This window comes from Bactrocera tryoni, chromosome 3 (genome assembly GCF_016617805.1).
Source record: "Bactrocera tryoni isolate S06 chromosome 3, CSIRO_BtryS06_freeze2, whole genome shotgun sequence".
NCBI classification, from domain to species: domain Eukaryota; kingdom Metazoa; phylum Arthropoda; class Insecta; order Diptera; family Tephritidae; genus Bactrocera; species Bactrocera tryoni.
Window position 1 is genome coordinate 58770278 of NC_052501.1, and position 24335 is coordinate 58794612.

Here is a 24335-nt window from a genome sequence, read left to right on the forward strand (position 1 = left end):
GAATGGATACTCCTTAAAGTAAATAATTCTTTACACTTAATTTGAAGCTTTGGATAGCTGATTTTCATAACTCACCCATGTGAGGAGCGCTTGGATAAATGTGATAAGAGTGGCCTTTGCCTTTTGTAAATGTAGTTGCGTCAATGTATCGCATTTTTAAGATTTTATTCATTTTTTTAAATTTATGAAGAATGCCGACTTTTCGACTTTTTGATACAACTGTGTTATATTTTATGTTTTTATGTATGCACTAATTTGGCGTTTAGTAGCCCGCCACCGCTCTAGGATCTGTTCAGAATTGTTTTTTTTTCATTATTGGCGAAAGCCATCCTGCGGGGCCGAAAAGTTTTATGTGCTTTTAGTATAGGAGGAAGTTTCCCTATATCTCAAAATACAGAAGGAAGTTTCCCCATATCTCGAAATTTCCTTAATTGTGAATTAAGGTTTGCATTATCCTCAACTTGAGTTGGTATGGTGGTAACTGGTTCTGAAACTAGTCCACTAAGAATGCAACCGAATATAGTGTGTTGTGCTAGAAGGGTGGTTGATATTTTTTCAACACCTTTAAGTAATATTTGCGGTAAAGGTCGCTGCCTAATACATATAATATCTATTTGAGATGATTTGTTGCAGTCGGGATCTGTTAGTTTTAAGGGTGAGACCTTCTGCCAATGTCTGCTACCTATGTGATAGCTTGGAAGCATATTTGTTAATTGCGTTAGGACTATAGCTTCTGCTTTAATTCGCTTATCCGCTTCGGGGAAAATTAGGGTAATGGGACAGATTATATTTGAGTTATAGATTTATCTTCCGCCCATTCCCGTAATTTCAAAATGTGGGTGTTTGGTTGACAATTTTAGTTTAGATGCTATGAATGATCGTTGTGATCCTTGGTCTATTAAGGCTCTGAGTTTGAATAGTTCTCCTCGGTGTTCGATGGAGACGACTGCTGTGGGTAGTAGTATATTGATTTTCGCTGTGTAGAGTTTGCGTTTTTAATGCGCTCTTTTGAGGTGAGCTATGAAATATGCTGTAGTGAAGCATTGAGTGAGCTTTTGCAATTTTTATACTCTCGCAACAATGTTGCTAAGGAGAGTATTATAGTTTTGTTCACATAACGGTTGTTTGTAAGTCCTAAAACTAAAAGAGTCAGATATAGGGTTATATATACCAAAGTGATCAGGGTGACGAGTAGAGTCGAAATCCGGATGTCTGTCTGTCCGTCCGTCCGTCTGTCCGTCCGTCCGTCCGTGCAAGCTGTAACTTGAGTAAAAATTGAGATATCATGATGAAACTTGGTACACGTATTGCTTGGCTTCATAAGAAGATTAAGTTCGAAGATGGGCGAAATCGGCCTACTGCCACGCCCACAAAATGGCGGAAACCGAAAACCTATAAAGTGTCATAACTAAGCCATAAATAAAGATATTAAAGTGAAATTTGGCACAAAGGATCGCATTAAGGAGGGGCATATTTAGACGTAATTTTTTTGGAAAAGTGGGCGTGGCCCCGCCCCCTACTAAGTTTTTTGTACATATCTCGGAAACTACTATAGCTATGTTAACCAAACTCTACACAGTAGTTTTCTTCAGGTATTTCCATATACAGTTTAAAAATGGAAGAAATCGAATAATAACTACGCCCACCTCCCATACAAAGGTTAGGTTGAAAATCACTAAAAGTGCGTTAACCGACTAACAAAAAACGTCAGAAACAATAAATTTTACGGAAGAAATGGCAGAAGGAAGCTGAAATTGGGTATATAATATTTTCTTAACACCCTGATGACATGTACGAAATATGGGTGAAATCGGTTCACAACCACGCCTTCTTCCAATATAACGCTATTTTGAATTCCATCTGATGCCTTCTCTGTATAATATATAAGTTATGAATTTACTTGTCAAAAGTAAGAAAAAAATTTATTTTTCCGGTCTTACGACCTTTATTGTTCAACCGGTCGCTTAACTCTGAACTTAACAAATTTTATAATTCTTAACATAACTTAATGTGCCTGCAGTTCTGCTGACATCGATTCCCACATTCCGCTGGATTTCCAGGGAATCACGCCACACTGCGCTAGACGTCAGCACTTTTCGCGAGTAGAACGGATGCGCGTGTTTAAATGTTACTGTTGCTAACTCCTCCTTTCAATTGTCCTCAATTGATCAAAAATATGGCAAGTTGTCAAAATTTAAGTATGTTATGGGGTTTGCTGTTTTTGGTACTATTTCTGGTACTGCTGGATCCTCACCCTTGGACGATGTTTCTGGTGTAAAGCTTGTTTGCAGGATTATCTTCTTTCTCCTATGGCAGAAGAATATTATTGAAAAAGCTGATAGTGTGAGAATGGCCATGATTGCCACAGAAGTTTGAGTGGTATTCGTATTATTCTGGAGGCAATCCAGACGTTTTATGTTGTCTATGAATAACTCGTGGATTGATTCCAATGACAAAAGATTTATTCTTTCTTTTTCCGTTGGAGCAAATTGTGTTCTGACTGGTAACGCCCCGGTTAAAAGCGTTTCGCCATTGTAGAAAGAATCGTTATTTATTTTTATGGTAAGATTGCTGAATTTTACGACGAATGTGCCTGCAACAGACATTTCTTCCAGGCTATTATTTACGGTACCATTAAAGTTGTTTAGTAGAATTAGTCCAGGTTGAAGTATTTCTATTGGTTTAACATGATTTGCGTTGCTATATTGACAGGTTGGATTTTGTTTACTATTTAGAAGTTTCGTTATGCAGGTTTCATTAACTAGGCTAACAATTTGGTCTTTATTACAAATATTACAAATATTTATAATCGTATTATTTCTCTTAACAGGTTTAATTAAAATATTTTCATAAGTTTCTTTTTCCGTAATTGGTATTTTTACGATATACGCTAACATTGCTAAATTATAAAGGACGCTTGTTTCTGCAAAACTTAAGGCTTCTTCAGTTGATGAAAAAGGCATCCTTTCCTCTTCAAGTGTTTTAAGAGTTAATTCTAATTCTTTCTTGTTCAATAAAATGCTATTTACTAATTATAGTTTTGCCCATTGGATGGCATATCTAACGTTTACAATTTCTTCCTTAACTAAACGTAATCTATTTTGAATACTTATTACTAGTTCGTCATTGAAGTAGCTGTCTTTTGTTATTGCGTTTGTTAGTCTGTCCGTAATTACTGTGAGGTTATTCATACGTTCTGTTAGTGCTTGATTTAGTAGAAATTGTTTATTGTTATTGTCGTTTAATTGTTTTGTGTCGTATTCTAATGCAGCAAAATCGTCGTGATCTGGGGTTCCAGCTAAATATTTCCATGCCGTACCCAGGATGTTAATTGATCTTCTAATTTTTCTACCTGATGGTTTAATAAATTTAATTGCTTCTTTAGTCTGTTCTATTTCTTGTTTTAAAGTTGAGTAAAATATACTGTTTGTCTGTGTGTTTTTGTCCATGAATTGCTTTACCTCTGCCAAAAATTGTTCGTACAGTTCGACGTTGATAAGGTGTATTAATTTAAACGTTACGTCTTGTATTTTGGCCAGTCCTTTGCTTATTGTAATTATATGAGCTGTTGAGAAGTCTGTAATTTGGAAGTCGGTCAGAGCCATTGTTGCCGCTGTAAGCGTTAGTCTGCGAAAAGAAAAAATTTAGAAAATGCGCCTATTTCATTTAATTTTATTGCTTAGCTTTTAATATTACTCTTATGAACTACCCTACTTGACTCGGTCAGTACCGTAGTCGACCTGTTTTCCTTAACTACTTCTTTTTTATACTTAGGTGAGATTTTAGATCCTAACCTACTGTGGACCTTCATGTAAATCGTTTCTCCTGGATTATAATCAATAATTGGTTGTAATTTGCTATTGTGATTTTTAAGATCTTGTTGTTGTTTATCTCTTCTTTGAATATTATCTAATCTAGCTTTTTCGAATTGTTCGGGGTCTGTGCTTATCGTACGACTGAAAAAAATTTCTATTGGTCTATTATTAATTGTGCTGTGAATTGAGTAATTATATTCATAGACAGCTCTGTCTAAAAGTTGTGCAAATGATTGATCTCGATTTTCTGCTTTTAGGCAACGCATAATCTCGGAAAGTGTTGAATGAAATCTCTCGACTTGACCATTCACTGCACTTTTATATGGCGGAGATTTGAAAATTTGAATGTTTAATATGTCTTCCAACATAAAAGTAATAGTCGCTGAATTGAATGCCCTTTCGTTATCAAAAATTACAGTTTTGGGTACTCCAAACTGAAAGAGAAGTTCCCTTAGAGGTTCTTTTATGTCTTGAGTAGCTTTTGATTTTATTGGTTTTACCTGCGCATATTTTGAGAATTTATCGACAGCAGTGAGCACAAGATTGCCTTCCGTTTTGTAAATGTCTATATGCACTATATGTCCTGCATATGAGGGGATAGGTGTCTCTTTTAAGATGGGCTTATTAGGGTGTCTATCGTACTTATTTGTTTTACAAATACTACATTGTTTGACTATTTTATTTATTTTGTTATTCATGCTGGGGAAAAAATATTTCTCTAGTATATGAGATTTATTCTCTCTACCATTACGATGAGCTCTTCTGTGTGTTTCTATGATAATTTCTTCCTGCCTTTGTTCTTCTAATACATCTTCTACCTTTCTTCGTGCAAACCTAATACGATATTTATTGAAGTGGATTGAAAAAACTTCTTGTATTATTCCCATTATTGGTTCGGTTGGTTGATTGTCTCCTCGGAAAATTCTATTTCTGTTATAGTGTGACGGTGAATAGTTGGAAAAACAATTTGAAATTTATAGCTTGATTCTGTAGACCAATTGAAAAATATCTGATTTTTGAAGACGTTGATAGGTACATCCACGAATTGAATTAAGTTTTGACCTGAGCTGTCATCGCTATGCGTCATAACCGACATTGAATTTATTTGTTGCTGTGCTGTAATTCGTGATAGTGCATCAGCCACAACGTTAGTTCGACCAGTTTTATGAAATATTTCGTGATTATACTCTTCTAGTTCTGCCTTCCATCGTTTCATTTTACTATTTGTATTTTTGTTGCTTAAAGCAAAAGTTAGGGGCTGATGGTCTGTAAAGATTTTGACCTTATCGTGCCCGTACAAAAAATTCCGTAGAGTGGATAATGCCCAGACAATGGTAATGTTCCTCCGCCTTACTTAAAGTTCGCGAAATAAAAGAAATAGGTTTTCCACTTTGGGAAAGAACGGCACCAAGTGCAAAATTTGAGGCATCAGTTGTGAGCTCAAAATCGTTATTGTAATTTGGAAAATTTAAAATTACCTCATCCGAAACCAATGTATTTTTAATTTTCTGAAATGCTTCTTTAGCTTGTTCATTGAATTCAATCGGTACTTTTGCGGACTTGTTTTTTGAAATTTGGCCTTCCTCGCCTCTTAGTAAGATTGTTAATGGCTTTGCTAATTTCGCGTAATCGCGAATAAATCTACGATAATAACCGGATAGGCCTAAAAATGAACGCAATTCTTTAATATTTTTGGGTTCGGGAAAATTAGTAATTGCTTCTACCTTTTTTGGGTTAGTTCTAATGCCCTCTTGTGATACTATAAATCCTAAAAATTCTACATCTTTTTGAAAAAAGTGACATTTGTCCAGTTGAATTTTCATATTTGCTTCCTCTAAAGTTTCGAAAACTTTTCGAAGATTCTGTAAGTGTTCTTCTTCAGATTTTCCGAATATTATGATATCATCTATATACACATAGCAAATCCTGCCTATATGTTCATGGAGGATATCGTCAAGTGTACGCTGGAAAATGGCGGGGGCATTTTTCAGCCCAAATGGTAGCCGAGTAAAGTCGAACTTCCCATTATTCACCGAAAATGCCGTTTTTTCTATGTCTGACGGCTTTAGTGGGATCTGATGGAACCCACTTTTGAGGTCTAGCGTGGTAAAAAACGAATTTGCGCCTAAATGCGATAACATATCCTCTATTTCGGGTATCGGATATTTATCCGCTATAGTTAAACTATTTAATTTTCTATAATCGATCCCTAACCTATACTGTTTATTTCCACTGGAATCGGGTTTTTTCGCCACGATCCACACAGGGGAATTATAGGGGGATCTGGATGGTTAGTAGTTTTTCCACCTGTTTCTCTACTTCGCCTCTAAGCGATGCTGGATATGGATAAAACTTACTATATATTGGAGAATCGGATGACGTTCTGATCTCTCCCACTACCTTGGTAGTATAAGTTAACCGTTCATCCGGTTCTGAAAATAAATTAGGATGCTCTGTAACCAATTTCTGTAGAGCTATTTTTTGATGGGGAGTAATGTTGTCATCGTGTATTTTGATAGCATTTACTGCATCTGTTTTTAATTCTTTAATTAATATTTTCAAATTATTTTTAATTGTCAAGGTTCCCTCTCTAATGTTAATTACAGCATCTAGCTGCCGAAAGCTATCATAGCCCAAAATGCCATGAAAAGTTCTTAAAGGGGGTAGTATAAAGAATTTTAAAGTTTCTGTTTGATTAAAAAGCTGTAAAAATGTGTGGTGTTTTATTTCTATATCACCAGCAATAGTTTTCGCTAAAAATATATCTTTGTTTTCTAGTACTTTTTTTGCTAAATTGGGTTGAATATAATTCTGGCTGGAGCCAGTGTCAATTAAAAATTTGAATACTTCGCCGCTCTTTGTGCGGCATTCAAAGTAAGGCAACGAAGAGCTTTTTAACCTAAAAAATGAATATCGCTATATTCGTAATATTGTCCTTCATCCTGTATATTGTCTTCCGCCACACTTCTGAGTTAGTGTTCGAGGTAGCGCTTGGAGTATTACTTATATGAAAATTACGTTGTGCCTTTTGTGGCTTGAGATTTCTTTCAGAAGTGGTCTGTGGTGGCCTTTTGCCGAATAATTGATTATTTTGTGGCCGGTTCATATAGTCAATGCGGCGCGAGCGCAAAGTTTCATCTACCTCCATAGGCATCGGCGGTTTTGGGGGGCGCATAGGCGGTTAGTTAAAGTGTGTTTGTGCATTTAAGTTCCGATCAAATCTTTGATTTGGAAGGTTATGTGAAATAAGTTGTGGTTGTGGCTGTGGTAAGTAAGCAATTTCGGGGAAGAAATTTTGTTGGTTTACTTGCCTCCGAAAATTTCTTGAAGGTAAAGGTGGTGCGGTGTTTCGCTGCATCCCTCTACGATCCATATTGGTGTTGTGTGCATACCGTGTGCAGAATCCCTGATTTTCCAACTTCAAGCACAAGTGTAATGTTTGGGGCAGATCCATTGGTTCCTTCATGCCCAATAGTTTAGGCAAGTCGCCGTTGAGGCCGCGCACAAACGTATCTAGCGCCTTGTTTCTGTATGTGTGAGTAAGAAGATTACGAGCCTCGCTACCCACCTCCATACAGCCTAGCTTATTAAGTATTAAAGATAAATTGGAATAAACGGCCTGGTAAAATTCTTCAATTGACCTATTTCCCTGAACCAAAGAAGTCATTTGGTATTCTAGGGTGGATACATCACGCTTGTCGGCGTAATGTAAAGTTAGACACTTACAAATAGCAGTCTAAGGGTGTATTGTATGACTCGAGGGCAGCATCCGCGTTGCCGACGATTTTATTCCTTATCACGTTAAGGATTCCGTAGAATTTAGGTGTGCCCTTACTCGCTTCGTAAATATTTAATATTCGATTTACACCTTTTTTCCATGAATTGAATTCGGCGGGATTTCCCGAGAATTCGCGTAAACATTTTACTACATCAGGTATCTTGTCTAAATCTGATAAGTTGCTTGCATGTTCTATATTGATGGTTTGGTCGCAAGTGTCTGCTAAGCCCGCATTCGGGTTAAGGGTTGCCCTAACTATGCTGGGCACCTGCCTGTTTAACCCGTCTAAAGCTACCCTTCCTATTAGGTTTACGAGGTCATCCTCGTTTATTGTAACGTTAGCTGATCCTGAATTTCCTGCAGGATCATTCGCCCTGATTACTGCTGGACGAACCAGATTATTTGGGTTCGACATTGTTTATTTTGTTGTGTCAGTTAAAGAGTTCGTTTTATATTTTTTCTCACTGTCCACTACTCTTTACGTATCGGTTTCTTTTCTATTTCAATAACGTTTCAGTTTTTGCACTTACAAATTAATGCTTAATGGTTTTATTTCAATTTTAGTTTGGTAAAAAAAAAATTTCACAATCTGGGTTTCACTTAATGTTCTTAATTAGTAATTATCACTTAACTTACAATACAATAACGACTTTCATTCTTTGCCTCTTGATATTGTTGGTTGTTAATGTTGATAGGTGCTGATGAGTTGGCTTGCGTCCAACGCGTCCTTTTTGCTCTGCTAATAAGGGGCCTGATCTCACACTAGCACAGTTGTTTTTATTATCACTCCACTTTCTCCGAAGAAGGATTCTCAACGCCTTTTGTTTTCCTTCGCGACGTAGAAGCTTATTTTAGCTCGGGCGCCAGTTATGAATTTACTTGTCAAAAGTAAGAAAAAAATTTATTTTTCCGGTCTTACGACCTTTATTGTTCAACCGGTCGCTTAACTCTGAACTTAACAAATTTTATAATTCTTAACATAACTTAATGTGCCTGCAGTTCTGCTGACATCGATTCCCACATTCCGCTGGATTTCCAGGGAATCACGCCACACTGCGCTAGACGCATCGTCAGCACTTTTCGCGAGTAGAACGGATGCGCGTGTTTAAATGTTACTGTTGCTAACTTATATGTACATATGTACATTAGGAACCAATGATGATAGCGGAATAAAACTTTACAAAAATACGGTATTTGAAAAATATGTAAATGACGTATAATGAAATCTCGATTATTACATTATCATGCGAGAGTATAAAATGTTCGGTGACACCCTTAAACTTAGCCCTTCCTTACTTGTTATATATGTGCGCATGTGACAAACAATTTGTGCATAATTTTTTTGATCTCACGAAATTGTTTTTTCATTAATTTTTAGTTTTTTAAACTTCTCGCCAGATATCAGTTTATACCCTCTTGTGCATAGTTCGCATGACGTATGTTTTTTCTGTTCGGATCTGAACGATTATGTTTTGTTAAAGCTTCAGTTTAAATTGATTTTGCTACTAACTTGGGGTGTAGTGAAGCTTTTTTTAGGTCGTTTTGAACATATTTCGATTTAATTAGTTTTTTTCCTACCCTTTCAGCGATTTCGTACTGGGTAGTTCAAAAATCATTGATTCGTTCCCATGTGGGGCACTTCTTTTTTTCGTGATGAGAGCGATTGCTCCCATAGAAGTAACGACTTTACTGGCAATGCGGCGGTGCAAATGTTTACCAGAATTGGGCCCCAGCAGTCTGTGGGAATATTTTGTGTCGACAGAATCGACAAACAATTAGAAACAGTAGATTGTAGTCTTACAAATTCTTAACTTGTTTCTTTCTTAATTTTAGGCAAGTTTAATATGTCGTTACTTGTTTATCCACCAGTTCTCTTTCGTTTTCGTATCTAGCTTTTAGAGCTTCCCAAGCCAAATTGAAGTTATCGTCATTTAATGCGAACTGTTGGACTATTTCGCCTGCTTGACCTTTGGTTTTGTATCTGAGGTGATACAATTTTTGTGCTTTTGATAGTTCTGGATGGTTGATGTAAACGGCTGTAAACATGTCCCGGAAGGACGGCCAATCTTCATAACCTCCATAAAATGTTTCTGTGTCCCATGCACCTCGAGGTGGATGCCTGAACTTGCCTTTTGATTGTCTCTTTGTGGCATCTCTGCAATTGGTTTAATTAGCTTTAGTTGATCGGAGATCATAGCTTTTGTTTCTTCGTACTGGTCTAAGCAGTTTTCGTATATAGCGTAAGCAGATAATTTAAAATTTTGTGGTAGATCTGAATCGTCAGAATCTACAATTCTAATAACGATTCAGAGTTTTCTTGAATCGGTGAAGAGGCAAATCTAGTGCAGTTGTTAAACTGTCACTTTGTGAAATGAATTTAACAACCTGTTTTGAGCGTGTAGCTCCTGCAGGTGTATTTTGATTTTCTTCGTTATTAACCATTTTTTTTTTGATTATATCGGTAAAAAACGTCTTTTTTATTAATATCGTATTTTATTTACTTGCAATGTTAATGCAATATTATTTTTATTTATTTAATTTTAAATATATGTGTGAATAGTTAATTACCATTAAAAGCCGCGATTTTTATATATTAAAATATTTGATTTTCAAATATTTTATATTTAGGTACACCCCATATACGTAGGTGCTTATGTTTTGTGCAATTGTGAGCTCGTTTAAGAGATCAATGCGCTTTTTACATTAGTATGCCCAATTTGTTTCTATGTATTTATAATTATGTTTTTGTTCTTAAGCAATTAAGAGCTCGTTAGAGAGATCAGTTCGCTTTTTGTATGCAATCCTCCTTGTTTTTGTTTGCCAAAAAACAAGGGGTATTGCCGAATAATTGCCAATGTGGACTTAGAATATGTGACTATGTGCGAGCACAACAACTTTTTTTGTATTTGTTAATATGTGTATTTAAATACACGAAGATAAGCTAGTACGTAGGCATCGAAAAATTTGATATTTATATTTATGTATGTATGTATGCATATGTGTATATACATTATACTGAACAGTTTTCGGGTTTTCCGGTAAATTAAACTCGAAAATTAGCACCGTTTGGTAACCGCATTAAATTGTTAAATGGAATGTGTTATATGTTTTATATACCTATCTATACATACATACACATGTGCATATAATATATAATAGGACTTGATACGCTCACTTGGTACTCGGAGTCACCACACTTGATTTTTTGTTTTGTGTCTTTCTGTTGTACGAGTATATGTTAATTATGTTTGAACATTTTTTTTGTCACTTAATGTTTAAAATGCACTTTGTTTTTGTTTTTATTTGTTTTGTTTGTTCACTGCACTGCACCTTCTGTTGATTCTTTGTTTGTTTATTATTTATATGTACATAAATATATGGATATGTTTTTTTTTGCACACTGTTTTTTTTTTGTTCACCACACAGGTATATTTATATGTATATTGTGGTTTTTGTTTCTCCACTAGGCCTTTCTTTGAGGCTCGAAGGACCATGACTAAAATATACCCACTAGTTGATTTAAAACTATTCACTCTGCCACTTTGTGTTAATTAAAGACTGCAAGTGCAATTTATGTTTAAATTCAGTTTAATTTAGCAAGTAACAAAATATGTAACGTATAATATAAATGCCGAATATAAATACATACATATATGTAAAAAGATTATCAATAGAAAGTCGAAGAGACGGTGTCCAGTTTCAGGACCGTGAAATGATGTTTTTTTTTCGAATGTAGCCCGGTGGTTACTGATGGATCGATGACTTGACGTAGCGCTCATGCCTCGAATTATGTGTTCTATTCTGTTGTCCATCCTTTTTGTTTAGTGGGTAGGGTACAGGTGTGGTGAGTTGTGTTGTAGTGTCATCAGCTGTGGTGAATTGCGCTGTTGTATTAGGAAGCGCCAGTTTTACCGGGCAGAGGGGGTGAATGCTTAACTCATTTAAACACACAGGAATAAAGAGTTTCATGTATATCCCAAACAGTTTTTGTTTTATTTAAAAAAAAATTTGTAGCGCTCTTATTGAAAACTCCGCTCTTAAAGTTGAGGCTACTGACTCCGAATTTCGTGTTAAAACGAATATCGTTTCACGTTGTTCTATCGGTCTACTTTTGCAATGCCGTATTGAAAAACCCTATACTTACCATCTAAATTTAATCGTGAATCTATCACGATATTGTTATGTACATATATATAAATTATCAGGACGACGAGTCGAGTTGAAGTCCGGGTAACTGTCTGTTTTCTGGATGAAATATGGTATGCGCGTTCCTTAGTAAGAAATAAATTACGAGCCCACAAGATGCCATTAACTGAAAACCTATAAAGTGCAAGGATAGCAAGGAATACCCGTGCGAAAAAAATTTAAAGAGCACTCTGATAAGTTTAATGAACATACATGTAGGAAATAAGTAGACGCAGAATTTGTAGTAAGCAAGTATATATTAATTTAGATGTATCTTTATTCACATTCAAAAAGCAACTGTCCAGTTTATCCGTTGTCGAGTACGCGTCTAGCATGGTTGCATTCTTTCGTATTTATATAGTTTAAGTTAAAAATGTAAGTAATATATGTTTAGTTAGAAATTTAAGTAAATAATAATATATTTATGTATATTAATATTAATATGTCTGTCCGCTTCGAGTTGTCCGTCCGTGTACGTCTCCTACATTCGCCCGTCCTGAACTGTCGTTCGACCCGAACGAAGGAGTCCATGATTTCATGAATTCAGCTATCGTTGTGGTTTTATGAGGACGTTCGTGGTCGCCTACTTTTCCAACGTCATATCTTCCGTGCCCTAGATTTTTCTTAACGGAATACGGACCGAGGAATTTCGCTTTAATTTTTAGACCTGGTCCAAACTGCGTCCGCTTAATTGCTACTAAATCGCCTATTTTGTATTCTGTTTCCTTTTTACGTTTCGAATTAAAAGTGCGCCTATTTTCTTCCTGAATTTTTGATATATTTTTTTTAGCTTTATTCCTCACACTTTCGCGTTCGGCTTTTAATTCCTTTAACAATGCTTCATCTAATAATCTTCTAAGTCCTATATCTTCAGGTATGCGCATGTCTAAGCAAGTTATTATTTTGAATGGAGCTACACCTGTACTTCTCGGTGGTGTATTATTTATTAAATTCTGGACTCTATATACGGGATTGTACCAATTTTCAGAATTATTGTGACATAATTTAGTCAAAAGTGAAATAATGATGCGATTTATTCGTTCTACTTGGCCATTTCCCCGTGGAACACCTGTTGCAATTAGAAGTTGCTGCATGCCTTCCTTGCTACAATATTCTTCAAAGCTTTTGGCTGTGAAAGCCGTGCCTCTGTCGGTTATTATTCTTTGGGGATTACCAAATATCGATGCTTGTTTTTCTAAACGTCCTATTACGGATGTTGCGTCTGTGCTCCTGGTAGGGTAAAGCCATACAAACTTGCTAAAAGCGTCAACCACAACAAACAAATGATTGTATTTTTTATGCGTCGTTTCCATTGGGCCTAAGTGGTCCAAATGATATGTCATTAACGGTTTATCATCTTTAACTATGGGAGAAAGTAAACCTTCTCTTTTCCCCGATTTTGCTTCCCTTATAATGCATTCGATACAACTTTTTATAACTTTCGCAACTTTAGGTCCTATCTGTGGGATATAGAATGATTTTTCAACATAATCTTGTGTCTTTTTTGTTGACCAATGCCCCTGACTATGCGCTGTTCGAATTATTTCTTCTTCCATTGTTTGCGGTACCACCACTAACTCTTTTACTGGGTCCTTATACAAAATACCGTTTTTCAAATAAAAATCTTCGTATGTACTGCATTCTAAAACTCTAGTTACCGCATTTACCCAATCATCACTTTGCTGTGCTTGCCGTAAACGAAAACTTAGCGAATCTTCTAACAGCATTGATGTCATTCGGCTAATAGCATCAACGTGTTTCATTTTCGTACCAGGTCTATGCTCAATTTCGTAGTCGAAGTCCTGAAGGTACATAGTCCAACGAGCGACTCTTAAAGGTACTTCTTTCTTCTTCATAGTTAAAGCAAACGCATTGCAGTCACTCACTATTTTAAATTTTTTGCCTAGAACGTATATTCTCCAATTCTTCAACGCTTCTATGATCGCAAGAACTTCAAGCTCATACGAATGGTACCTTTGCTGTTCTGGTCTAGTTTTGCGACTCATAAATTGTATGGGATGAAATTGCTGGTCGTCTACGTCTTTTTGTAAAAGAACACCCCCCATAGCCGTGTCTACTAGCGTCTGTGTGTATCTCAGTTTGAGCACTGGGATTATACAGCTTCAAAACTGGTGCACTTATAAGAGATAATTTAAGCTGATGAACTGCAATTGTCTGCTCTTCTTTGAATTGAAAATCGACGTCTTTTCTTAGTAAATCACTTAATGGCCTCGCAACCACCGCATATCCTTCTATAAAGCGTCTAAAGTATGAGGTAAGGCCCAAAAATCTTTGAAGTGATTTCTTATCATGTGGTAGTGGAAATGACTGAACGGACCTTACTTTATCATTTGATGGTCTGATACCATCTTCATCAATAACGTACCCTAAAAAGTTTATTCGCTTCATTAAAAATTGGCACTTTTGCCACTTAATCTCTAAGCCAAAATTCTCTGCTCTTTTCAAAACGCATTCTAATTTTTTTATTGCCTCTTCTTCATTTTGTGACGGTATAATTATATCGTCCATATAAACAACGATGACTCCTGCTTGGACCAAGTCACGAAAAATAGCTGAAATATACCTACAAAATACTGCGGGAGAATTACAGATTCCAAATGGGACAAAATTAAATTCAAATTGACCACGGTGCGTAACAAAAGACGTGTTCCGCTTGGAATTTGGTTCAACAGGTACGTGAAAAAATCCGTTGGTCAAATCCAGCGCAAAAAAAAGTCTGTGACTTCCGTTTCTTGCCTGTCAACTTTTTCATTTTTTACCTGTTCATTAACTTTTCTATTTTTAATTTTAAATGTAGCAATACCCTCTTCAAACGAAATATCTGCTTTTTTAAGAACATCATTGCCAAGTACAGCTTCAAAACGCAAATCTTCGCTTTTAGCTACATGTAAGGTTACGTCTATTTTAATATTATCTACACTGATTTCCCGTGTAATGCTGCCTAATGTAGTCAGTTCGCTTTCTTTTATTCCTATTAATCTACGTTTGTCGCTACTTAACTGTGGGCAATTCAGCTTGGTAAAAATGTCGTTTCGCAATAAACTCAAATCAGACCCAGTGTCTACCATAGCGTCGACTGATATGCCATCTAATTGAATTTTCTTAAAAATTAAACCACTGACCGGATTCAAAGGTGCATTAAACATGGCATTAACCGTACCCTTCTCTGTTTTAATATTTTTTCCACCACCGCTCTTGCATTCGAAACTTCGGTGTCCTACTTCACCACACTTAAAACATTTATATTGTTTTTCCCCTTTTTTACAATCTTTTGCTAAATGTGAAGTTGCTGAACATTTAAAACATTTCTTAACGCTTTCGCTACCGCTTTGAGTAGTTGATGGTTTCGCTATATTCTGTGTATACTGCGATTTGTTCGTCGACTGTCGCGAACCATGCACTCTTTCATACACTTTCAAATTTTCTTTCAAATCCTTGATACACTGCGACTGGTATAAAATGGTTTTGTTTGGCCTAGTATCAGGAATATCTTCAACAAAATAACCTATCAGGCTGACTTCATCTAACTTTATGGGTTTTCCTATTTCCATCAGTGTATATAAATACTCTTTAAATTATTCACTATACCTCTTTCGCCGATTTTGCAGCATTCGATGAACATTTAACGCAGACAGTTTTGTGCCAAACTCGTCTATAATTGTAGATTTCAGCGAATTCCAATCGCTTATACCCTCTTGACTTCGCAAAAATAGTTTTGCTGCTCCCTTTAGCAATTGTTTCCCGTAAACATGTTTCTGGAGCTCTGTACACCCTAATGTTAGTGCATTATCTTCAAACTTTTTAACCCAGACACGAACGTCTAATGTGTCTGTATCAGTAAACGAAGGTAAACTGTCTTGAATGTCTTTTAATGTAAAATTATTTTTCATAACTACGGTTTGTATGGTTTGTGGTACGGGAATCGATGGTTCCTCGTATATGGGTTCTTCTTCACTCTCTTCTTCTTCACTCTGTAAGAGACCGTAGTGACGAAGAAGTCTTTCGTCCTTGAATACTTAAACCAACCTGTCTTAAATTGTCTTTCAAATTTACTACTGTCAAACCTAAAATCGTTTGAGCGTCCATGGTCTTACAGATTATTACACAACTTATGATTAGTACAAAGAATTTTAAATTATTTATGTGGTAAAATTTTGTGTTTCAGTTGAAATATAATACGTGGTATGTGGCAAAATATAAAAGTAAGTTAATAAAAATGGATAGTTCCTGCTAAAACTATGTTATTTAATGAATTCAATTTCAAATGTTTGACATAGTTAACATACATATACACACATATGTATGTATATTTTTTTCTATGTAATGTTTAAGTATAGTAAATATATGTAAGTTTTCGTAGTTAATAGTTAATTAGAAATGTATGTGCCAAATTAATTTAAGTCCATTTACATATTTCATTGACTTTGGTTCGATATAACATTAGCTCAATTTCCGCTTTTAAATTGAATGCAATGAAAAATTTTCTTTTCTTTTGCTATGGCTATTCTCAGGTAGAAGTTATTTTGCCTTCTTTAGCTTCGCTCTAGTTTTCTGTTCCTTTAATTCTGATAACTTTTATTAATTCTGATACTCTATTGATACTGTTTTATCTTTAAATATTATAATACTCGCCTCTTCTCTGCTACTTATACTTATACGCATTACTTATCTACGTTTTCTGCTGATCTCTGCTATCGCCGTTGCTGCTCTCCTCGGTGAAGTTGTACGACTAATACCGATTTGACTTTCGATACTCTTCGTATTTTGTGATTCGCCTTAATTGTAAAGCACTCCTTTCTAGCTGCCTTTTAAAGTGTAAACACAATGGCTACGACAGACTGCAGCGGCACGACAGTGAACTGAAAACGTCGTTGTTCATCTTACTATCGGGTGATTTTTTAAGAGCTTGATAACTTTTTAAAAAAAAAAACGCATAAAATTTGCAAAATCTCATCGGTTCTTTATTTGAAACGTTAGATTGGTTCATGACATTTACTTTTTGAAGATAATTTCATTTAAATGTTGACCGCGGCTGCGTCTTAGGTGGTCCATTCGGAAAGTCCACCTTTGGGCAACTTTTTCGAGCATTTCGGCCGGAATAGCCCGAATTTCTTCGGAAATGTTGTCTTCCAAAGCTGGAATAGTTGCTGGCTTATTTCTGTAGACTTTAGACTTGACGTAGCCCCACAAAAAATAGTCTAAAGGCGTTAAATCGCATGATCTTGGTGGCCAACTTACGGGTCCATTTCTTGAGATGAATTGTTCTCCGAAGTTTTCCCTCAAAATGGCCATAGAATCGCGAGCTGTGTGGCATGTAGCGCCATCTTGTTGAAACCACATGTCAACCAAGTTCAGTAGATTTTGAGAAGCAACAACAACACAATGGCCGGCATGTACACAAAACAACGTTTGTGTATTTTGTTCAAAGTGAAATTTTTTATGCAAAAAATAAGTAAATAGGTCAATATTTTTGCTTTAAATTATCAATTGTTATTACAAAAGATATAATAGAGCTATAATATAGCTATTTTATGCTTTTATTTGTAAAATAACATCAAGTTTGTTAGAGCTGTGAATAATTTTACATTTTACATATTAGTGGCATCACCACTCTACCTCCTCTTTCTATCATCCATTCTACTGTCAACTCTACTGTCGTCGTACTGTCGTTGGCAAAAATAGGAGGATATTGAAGTTAGCGAGAACGACAACTGTCGGCCTGCAGTCGTGTAGTCGTGCAGCTGTCAAAATAACACTGCCCATAAGAACGTGTGTATTTTAATATTTGACAGATGTTGTTTACAGTCTGTCGTAGCCATTGTGTTTACACTTTTACACTTCTACAGCTTTGCTCTTATACTTTCCTGCTGTCGATGTTACTGCTCTTCTTGGTGAAGCTGTTGGACTTATACCGATGTGACTTCGGTATAGTTATTGCTCGCCTTTCTTTGCTCTTTCTATCTGAACTTTGCTGCTATCAGTAAGTTGCTGTGCTGCTACTACTGCTGCTGTCTTTCTTCTGCTTCGTCTCAATTAAATTTACTTCTGCTTATCCTTTTCAACACTTATGGTAGTAAAGCCTATTCGCCTTACAATCACTACTGCTGTCTCAATACGTTGCTGTGCGGTGTATATGTGATTCAACCTTCGATAGTTTTCACATCTAGTATCTTGCATGCTCTTTTAAACTTTTAGCACTTTCCACTGTCACACTGCTTTTAGTACTCTGTCACTATTTCTATTTCGTTTGCAGTATAATACTGTGCGGCTTACACTGCATCGTTTTTAGGTTTTAACTTCGTGTTTTGTTTTTTTTTTCTCTCATCGAAAATGCACTTCGGTTTCTTGAAATTTAAATTTCAACCGTCACTTCAAATATTGGAGTTCGAGAAAATTTTTCGAACTATGTCTACCATTTGCAAAATGTACCATATTTCATAAAATTGGTATCAATTTGTACTCAAGTATCGCAATTTTCTCACGATTTTCACTGTATTTTTACAATATGTGAAATAAATTCACGTACACCATTAATGTACTTCATAAAACTTATTAGCTTACACAATGTGAAGCTTTCGCATTTTAAAACTTCCCGAATGTCTCAATTTTTATTCACGCGGCATTTGCACTTTATTCATCGCGCTTTCTTGGCTCAAATATTCAAATCCCGGTTGAGCCCCCAAAATTTGTAGGAAATAAGTAGACACAGAATTTGTAGTAAGCAAGTATATATTAATTTAGATGTATCTTTATTCACATTCAAAAAGCAACTGTCCAGTTTATCCGTTGTCGAGTACGCGTCTAGCATATTCGTCAAGTTGGGGTTGACTATGGCTACTATAGCATGGTTGCATTCTTTCGTATTTATGTAGTTTAAGTTAAAAATGTAAGTAATAGATGTTTAGTTAGAAATTTAAGTAAATAATAATATATTTATATATATTAATATTAATATGTCTGTCCGCTTCGAGTTGTCCGTCCGTGTACGTCTCCTACATACATATCTCCTAAACCACTAAAACAACAACAACAATACTCATACTCATATTCCTATGTCACAGTGCGAAAATGAGCAAAATCGGAATACAACCACGCTTACTTCCCATATAACACAATTTTAAATTCCATTTGATTCTTTCACTTTCCAGTACAACGGGTTAAAATTTGTCGTTAAAAAATTCCGAAAACTGTTTAAGCACCTAGGTACCGAATATGTGGACCCCAGTATATATAGTTGAATTTTGAAAGAAAATATCGGTCTATATGTGAGATATATGTATAATTGAAATTCAGGAATAATATTTTCCTTACAATGACATGCCTGTGTGTGAAATATGGGTTGAATCGTCTTTATGGATATTTTCGTTAAGCATGTACCATGGTGAACACGTGATTGTTCTAAGCATTTTTGATTGGAACCTTTGTATTATATCAATATTAGTTGCACAGGTCGTACCCCACAGTTGAATGCCATACATCCAAATCGGCTTAATGACCGCATAATATAAAAGCACTTTTTTGTCTGGGCTAAGTTTGGAGTTTTTAATTAAAAGCCAATTTAAATTTGCAGCTCTTATCTTCATACATGTTATTTTACTAGAGATGTATTTTCTCCACGTGAGCCTTCTATCTAGGGGAATACCAAGATATGTTCCTTCGTTCGCTTGGGGTACTAAAATATTGTTTATTTTTACTCCCGGGCACATACTTTTTTCACCGAAGTGATGAACAACGACAAATTAAACTACTGGGTTGAAGGTTTAATCGATAATCAGCTTGACTGTTGCATTTTCGTTAGTGGAATTAGTGGTACATTTTATTAACTATTGCATTTTCATTAGCGAAAATGCACTTGGACAAACAATTCTTTGGAAAACTCAATTAATAAATATTCGTATTCTTTGAAAATAGTATTCTTTATAACACCCCCACCGTTAGTTTGAGGCTCCGACGAAATTATATTATCTTTGCCGGATTGTTTATAGTAGTTTCATTTTTTAATTGTACATTTGGAATATATGTTTATACTCTCGCAACAATGTTGCTAAGGAGAGTATTATAGTTTTGTTCACATAACGGTTGTTTGTAAGTCCTAAAACTAAAAGAGTCAGATATAGGGTTATATATACCAAAGTGATCAGGGTGACGAGTAGAGTCGAAATCCGGATGTCTGTCTGTCCGTCCGTCCGTCTGTCCGTCCGTCCGTCCGTGCAAGCTGTAACTTGAGTAAAAATTGAGATATCATGATGAAACTTGGTACACGTATTCCTTGGCTCCATAAGAAGGTTAAGTTCGAAGATGGGTAAAATCGGCCAACTGCCACGCCAACAAAATGGCGGAAACCGAAAACCTATAAAATGTCATAACTAAGCCATAAATAAAGATATTAAAGTGAAATTTGGCACAAAGGATCGCATTAGGGAGGGACATATGTGGACGCAATTTTTTTGGAAAAGTGGGCGTGGCCCCGCCCCCTACTAAGTTTTTTGTACATATCTCGGAAACTACTATAGCTATGTCAACCCATCATTTACATATATAGTTCAAAAATGGAAGAAATCGGATAATAACCACGCCCACCTCCCATACAAAGGTTATGTTTAAAATCACGAAAAGTGCGTTAACCGGCTAACAAAAAACGTCAGAAACACTAAATTTTACGGAAGAAATTGCAGAAGGAAGCTGCACCCAGGCTTTTTTTAAAAATTGAAAATGGGCGTGGCCTCGCCCACTTATTGACCTAAAACCATATCTCAGGAACTACTAGACCGATTTAAATGAAATTCGGTATATAATATTTTCTTAACAGCCTGATGACATGTACGAAATATAGGTGAAATCGGTTCACAACCACGCCTTCTTCCAATATAACGCTATTTTGAATTCCATCTGATGCATTCTCTGTATAATATATAGTACATTAGGAACCAATGATGATAGCGGAATAAAACTTTACAAAAATACGGTATTTGAAAAATATGTAAATGACGTATAATGAAATCTCGATTATCACTTTATCATGCGAGAGTATAAAATGTTCGGTGACACCCTAACTTAGCCCTTCCTTACTTGTTTTGTATTCTTAAAGAGGTATATAAAAATAATTAAGATACATATTGATATAATAATTGAGATATCTATACCAAAACTAAGTATTTTTGAGTTCTTATCTGTATATAGTATATTTTTCAGTGTTTCTTCGTATTCTATTTGCTTCAGATATAAAGATTCAATTTTTATGTCTGCTAGTGTTGTATTACTATTGTCTTTAATTTTTGTAATGATATTAGGTAGAATAAACTTGTCTTGTATTTTTATTTTGACGTTTATTTCACAACTTTCGAATTTGATTAAGTAATTTCCTGAAATGTTTAATTTAGCTTTGTTGCAGTTATGGGATATTGTGCTGTTAAAATGTTTAAGAATTAGTACTCCAGGAATTATTTCGCTTATCTCTTCTGTATTTAATGTTTGCATTTTGCAATAAGCTTCTTCAAAGTTTAGTATTTTGTTTAAACAATCATCGTTAATTTTTATACGATTTCTTTTTAGATTATCTTTAATATATGTATGTGCTATAAATATTGCTTTCTGAATCTATGAGAACATCAGAGTGGCTAACCTTTATGGATTTATTATTTTTGTCAGGAATGGGTACGAATGCCACCATGGATAGTGAATCTTGCGAATATTGTGGTATAGAGAGAATTATTATAATATTTCCTTCGTGAAGTGCTACGGCTACTTTAATATTAGTATAACTGTCGAAGTCTGTGATTAATTCGAGTTCGGTTTGGCTGAGAATATCTGTGGGGATGATTCCCAGTTTCCCGGAGAAAATAATCTGTCCTATGTCGTCTACGTGATGCCGTAGGAGTGAGATGTCGTTGTTAATCTGGTATATGTGCTCTATAAATGTTATCTCGTCCTCTATGGTTGAAATTTTATTCCCTATAATATTATTGACTTTGTTTAAGTAGTCCCCAATAATGTTTTGCTGATAGTTTATGTGGTTAGTTATATTCTGGATTTCGGAGTTCATGACATTGTTTATATAGGTTAGTTTGTTCATTTCGTTAGTTAAGTTTTCATCGTTCGTATGTAGTAATTTAAGAGTTTTAGTTATTTGTTCTTCATCGTCACTGTCCATTGTACCTGCAATAATTTTTAGACCTTTTCCTATAATGTTTAAGAGAGCCCGTTTCCTTCGGAAATGTGGGTTAAGGTTTTCTATTTTTGCTCTTAATAGCATAAAGTTCTTATTTATTGTATTTATTAATTTTTTTGATTCGCTGCTGGATATCTTTAGGATGTCAATGTTGGTTTTGATTATTTCCATAGTTCGTTCGTATTCTGTGGTGTTTATTATGTGTAGCACTTTTATGTAGTGTTCTACAGTTTTAGTCTCTCCTGTTTTTATCGGTATGTATCCATTATTGTTCGATACATCATGTAGGTCGATGGTTTGAGTCTTGGTATTTCTTCTTAGGTCTAACGTGAGCTTTATAATATTTATGTCCAGTTTCTGTTATCTGTAAGTGGTCATCATCTATTTTTTCAGCATTAATTTTCCTGTATTTTCTGTGATTTTTACCTCCTCTTATCTCTCTAATGTAATTTGGTCCGCCTTCTAATTCTATATCCTTCCGGTTTTCATTTAACTTCTGAATGTACTTTTCTTTCTTTGAATTTATAAGATCATGAATTTCTTTGTATCTATGTTCATGTACTTTGCCATTTACAAAATCAATCGGTTTGATACCGGTCGTGCTATGTATTGTATTATTATAAAAACCTATTATTCTTATCATTTTATCTTCTATACTTTCGTCTTTGTTTTCTTTATCGTGCCTTAACAAGCGCATGTGCTCATTGATTGTGTTGTGTAGTCTCTCAATGTCGGCGTTAGACGTATGGTTACTATTGGAAGTATAGTGAATATCTATGTTCTCCTTTTTCAAAAATTCTTGCATCGGTATAGCTTTAAAGCCTAGTTCATTATCCACAACAATTTTATTTATTTTCCCATAAGTATTGATTATCAGCAAAAGTTTTGTTTTAAATTCTGTCCAACTCCTACCGTTTATTTGAAATGCTAACGCGAACTTCGAAAACTTATCAATTGCTGTCATAAAAAGTTTCTTACCTAAAGTATAAAATACGTCTATATGTAATGTTTCCAGAGGTTTGGATGGAGTTTCTGTAATTTTGTAAGGGATCTTCGGGGGTTTCCTATCGTATTTTTCTAAGTTACAAATTTCACAGTTATTTATGAACTGAGTTATCCTTTGTTTTAATTTAGGATTGTAAATTCGCGTAATTAATTCTTTATATACTGCCTGAATTCCTCTATGGTTTTTGTCAAGATGTTCGTTTTTAATAATTTCAGTTAATCGATTTTCGTCCTCTATGTCTTCCGTCATGAGTGTAGATCTAAGTACTTTAAAATTTAGGTTATTTGAAAATAGTTCTTCGTAAACAGTTTTAAACATAGTATAAAATTCGTCTTCGATAAAAATAGCATTCAGTTGTGTTGGATTAAAATGATTCTTTAGTATTGTAATTGCTGTTTCCCAGTCCATTTCCTTCATAAAATTATTCTTCTTTTATTTTTAAAAACAGATTTATTTTTTATTCTTAATGATCCAGAGGTAGTTTTCATTATAACTACTTGATTTTTAAACATATTAATTGGTGAAGTAGTACTTTTTATCGTTCCCCTGTCGCACTCTAGTGTATTAATGCTGGGTTCAATTTCAATCCTTGACAAGGCGTCGGCATTATTATTCTTTATTCCTTTCTTGTACCTAATATCATAATCGTTCCTAATAATAATTCCTTCTCTATTGTGCTATAATTTGTTTCATGCGTATCAAGGGTGCGACTGGCGTAGCATATTGGATGATTTTCTTGCGAAAGTACCGCTCCCAAAGCGTAATTACTCGCGTCCGTTGTCAATGTAAATGTTTTAGAAAAGTCTGGGTATGTTAATATCGGATCATGTGTTAGTCGGGTCTTGAGGGTGTTAAAACTTTTTTCGTAGTCCGAGTCATTTATATTTATCTGTGAATCTTTCTTTAAGCACCTAGTCATTGGTTTAGCTATAGCCGAGTAGTCCTTTATGAACTTCCTGTAGTAGCCTGTGAGCCCTAAGAATTGCTTGATCTGTTTTGCTGTTTTGGGTATTGGGAAGTTAACAACGCATTCTATCTTTTTAGGATTGGGCTTGACTCCTTCCGTTGTAATTATGTGCCCAAGGAACTCTGTTTCCTTTTTTAGAAATTCTGATTTATCTAGCTGGACTTTTAAATTTGCCTCCTGTAATCTTGCGAATATAAGTCTAAGTGAGTTCATATGTTCCTGTAAGGATGTTGAAAATATGATTATATCGTCCAGGTATACTAGGCAGATTTTGTTGATATAATCTTGGAGTAGATTATTCATCAATCTCTGGAACGTTGCAGGGGCTGTTTTTAGTCCGAAAGGTATTCGCAGAAATTCATAGTGCCCTCCTTCGACACTAAATGCAGTTTTGT

The 24335-nt window shown here is 35.2% G+C and overlaps 1 protein-coding gene across 1 annotated transcript; it reads right to left on the minus strand.

The window, feature by feature from the left end:
• Window positions 1–2885: 2885 nt before the first annotated feature.
• Window positions 2886–8331, minus strand: LOC120772864. The gene is made up of 2 exons (XM_040101693.1): window positions 8230–8331; window positions 2886–3627 (listed from the first exon to the last, which is right to left on the minus strand). Exons 1-2 carry the CDS (start codon window positions 8247–8249, stop codon window positions 3033–3035), a joined length of 615 nt encoding a protein of 204 aa, XP_039957627.1. The 5' UTR covers window positions 8250–8331; the 3' UTR covers window positions 2886–3032.
• Window positions 8332–24335: the final 16004 nt, after the last annotated feature.

What these genes read in the sequence shown, in the direction of transcription:
- LOC120772864 (XM_040101693.1), bottom strand. Translation starts at nt 8,249, where the DNA reads ATGAAAGTCGTTATTGTATT. An exon ending in ATGAAAGTCGTTATTGTATT is followed by an intron (nt 3,628 to 8,229) that starts GTAAGTTAAGTG and finishes TTCTTTTCGCAG; the next exon opens with ACTAACGCTTACAGCGGCAA.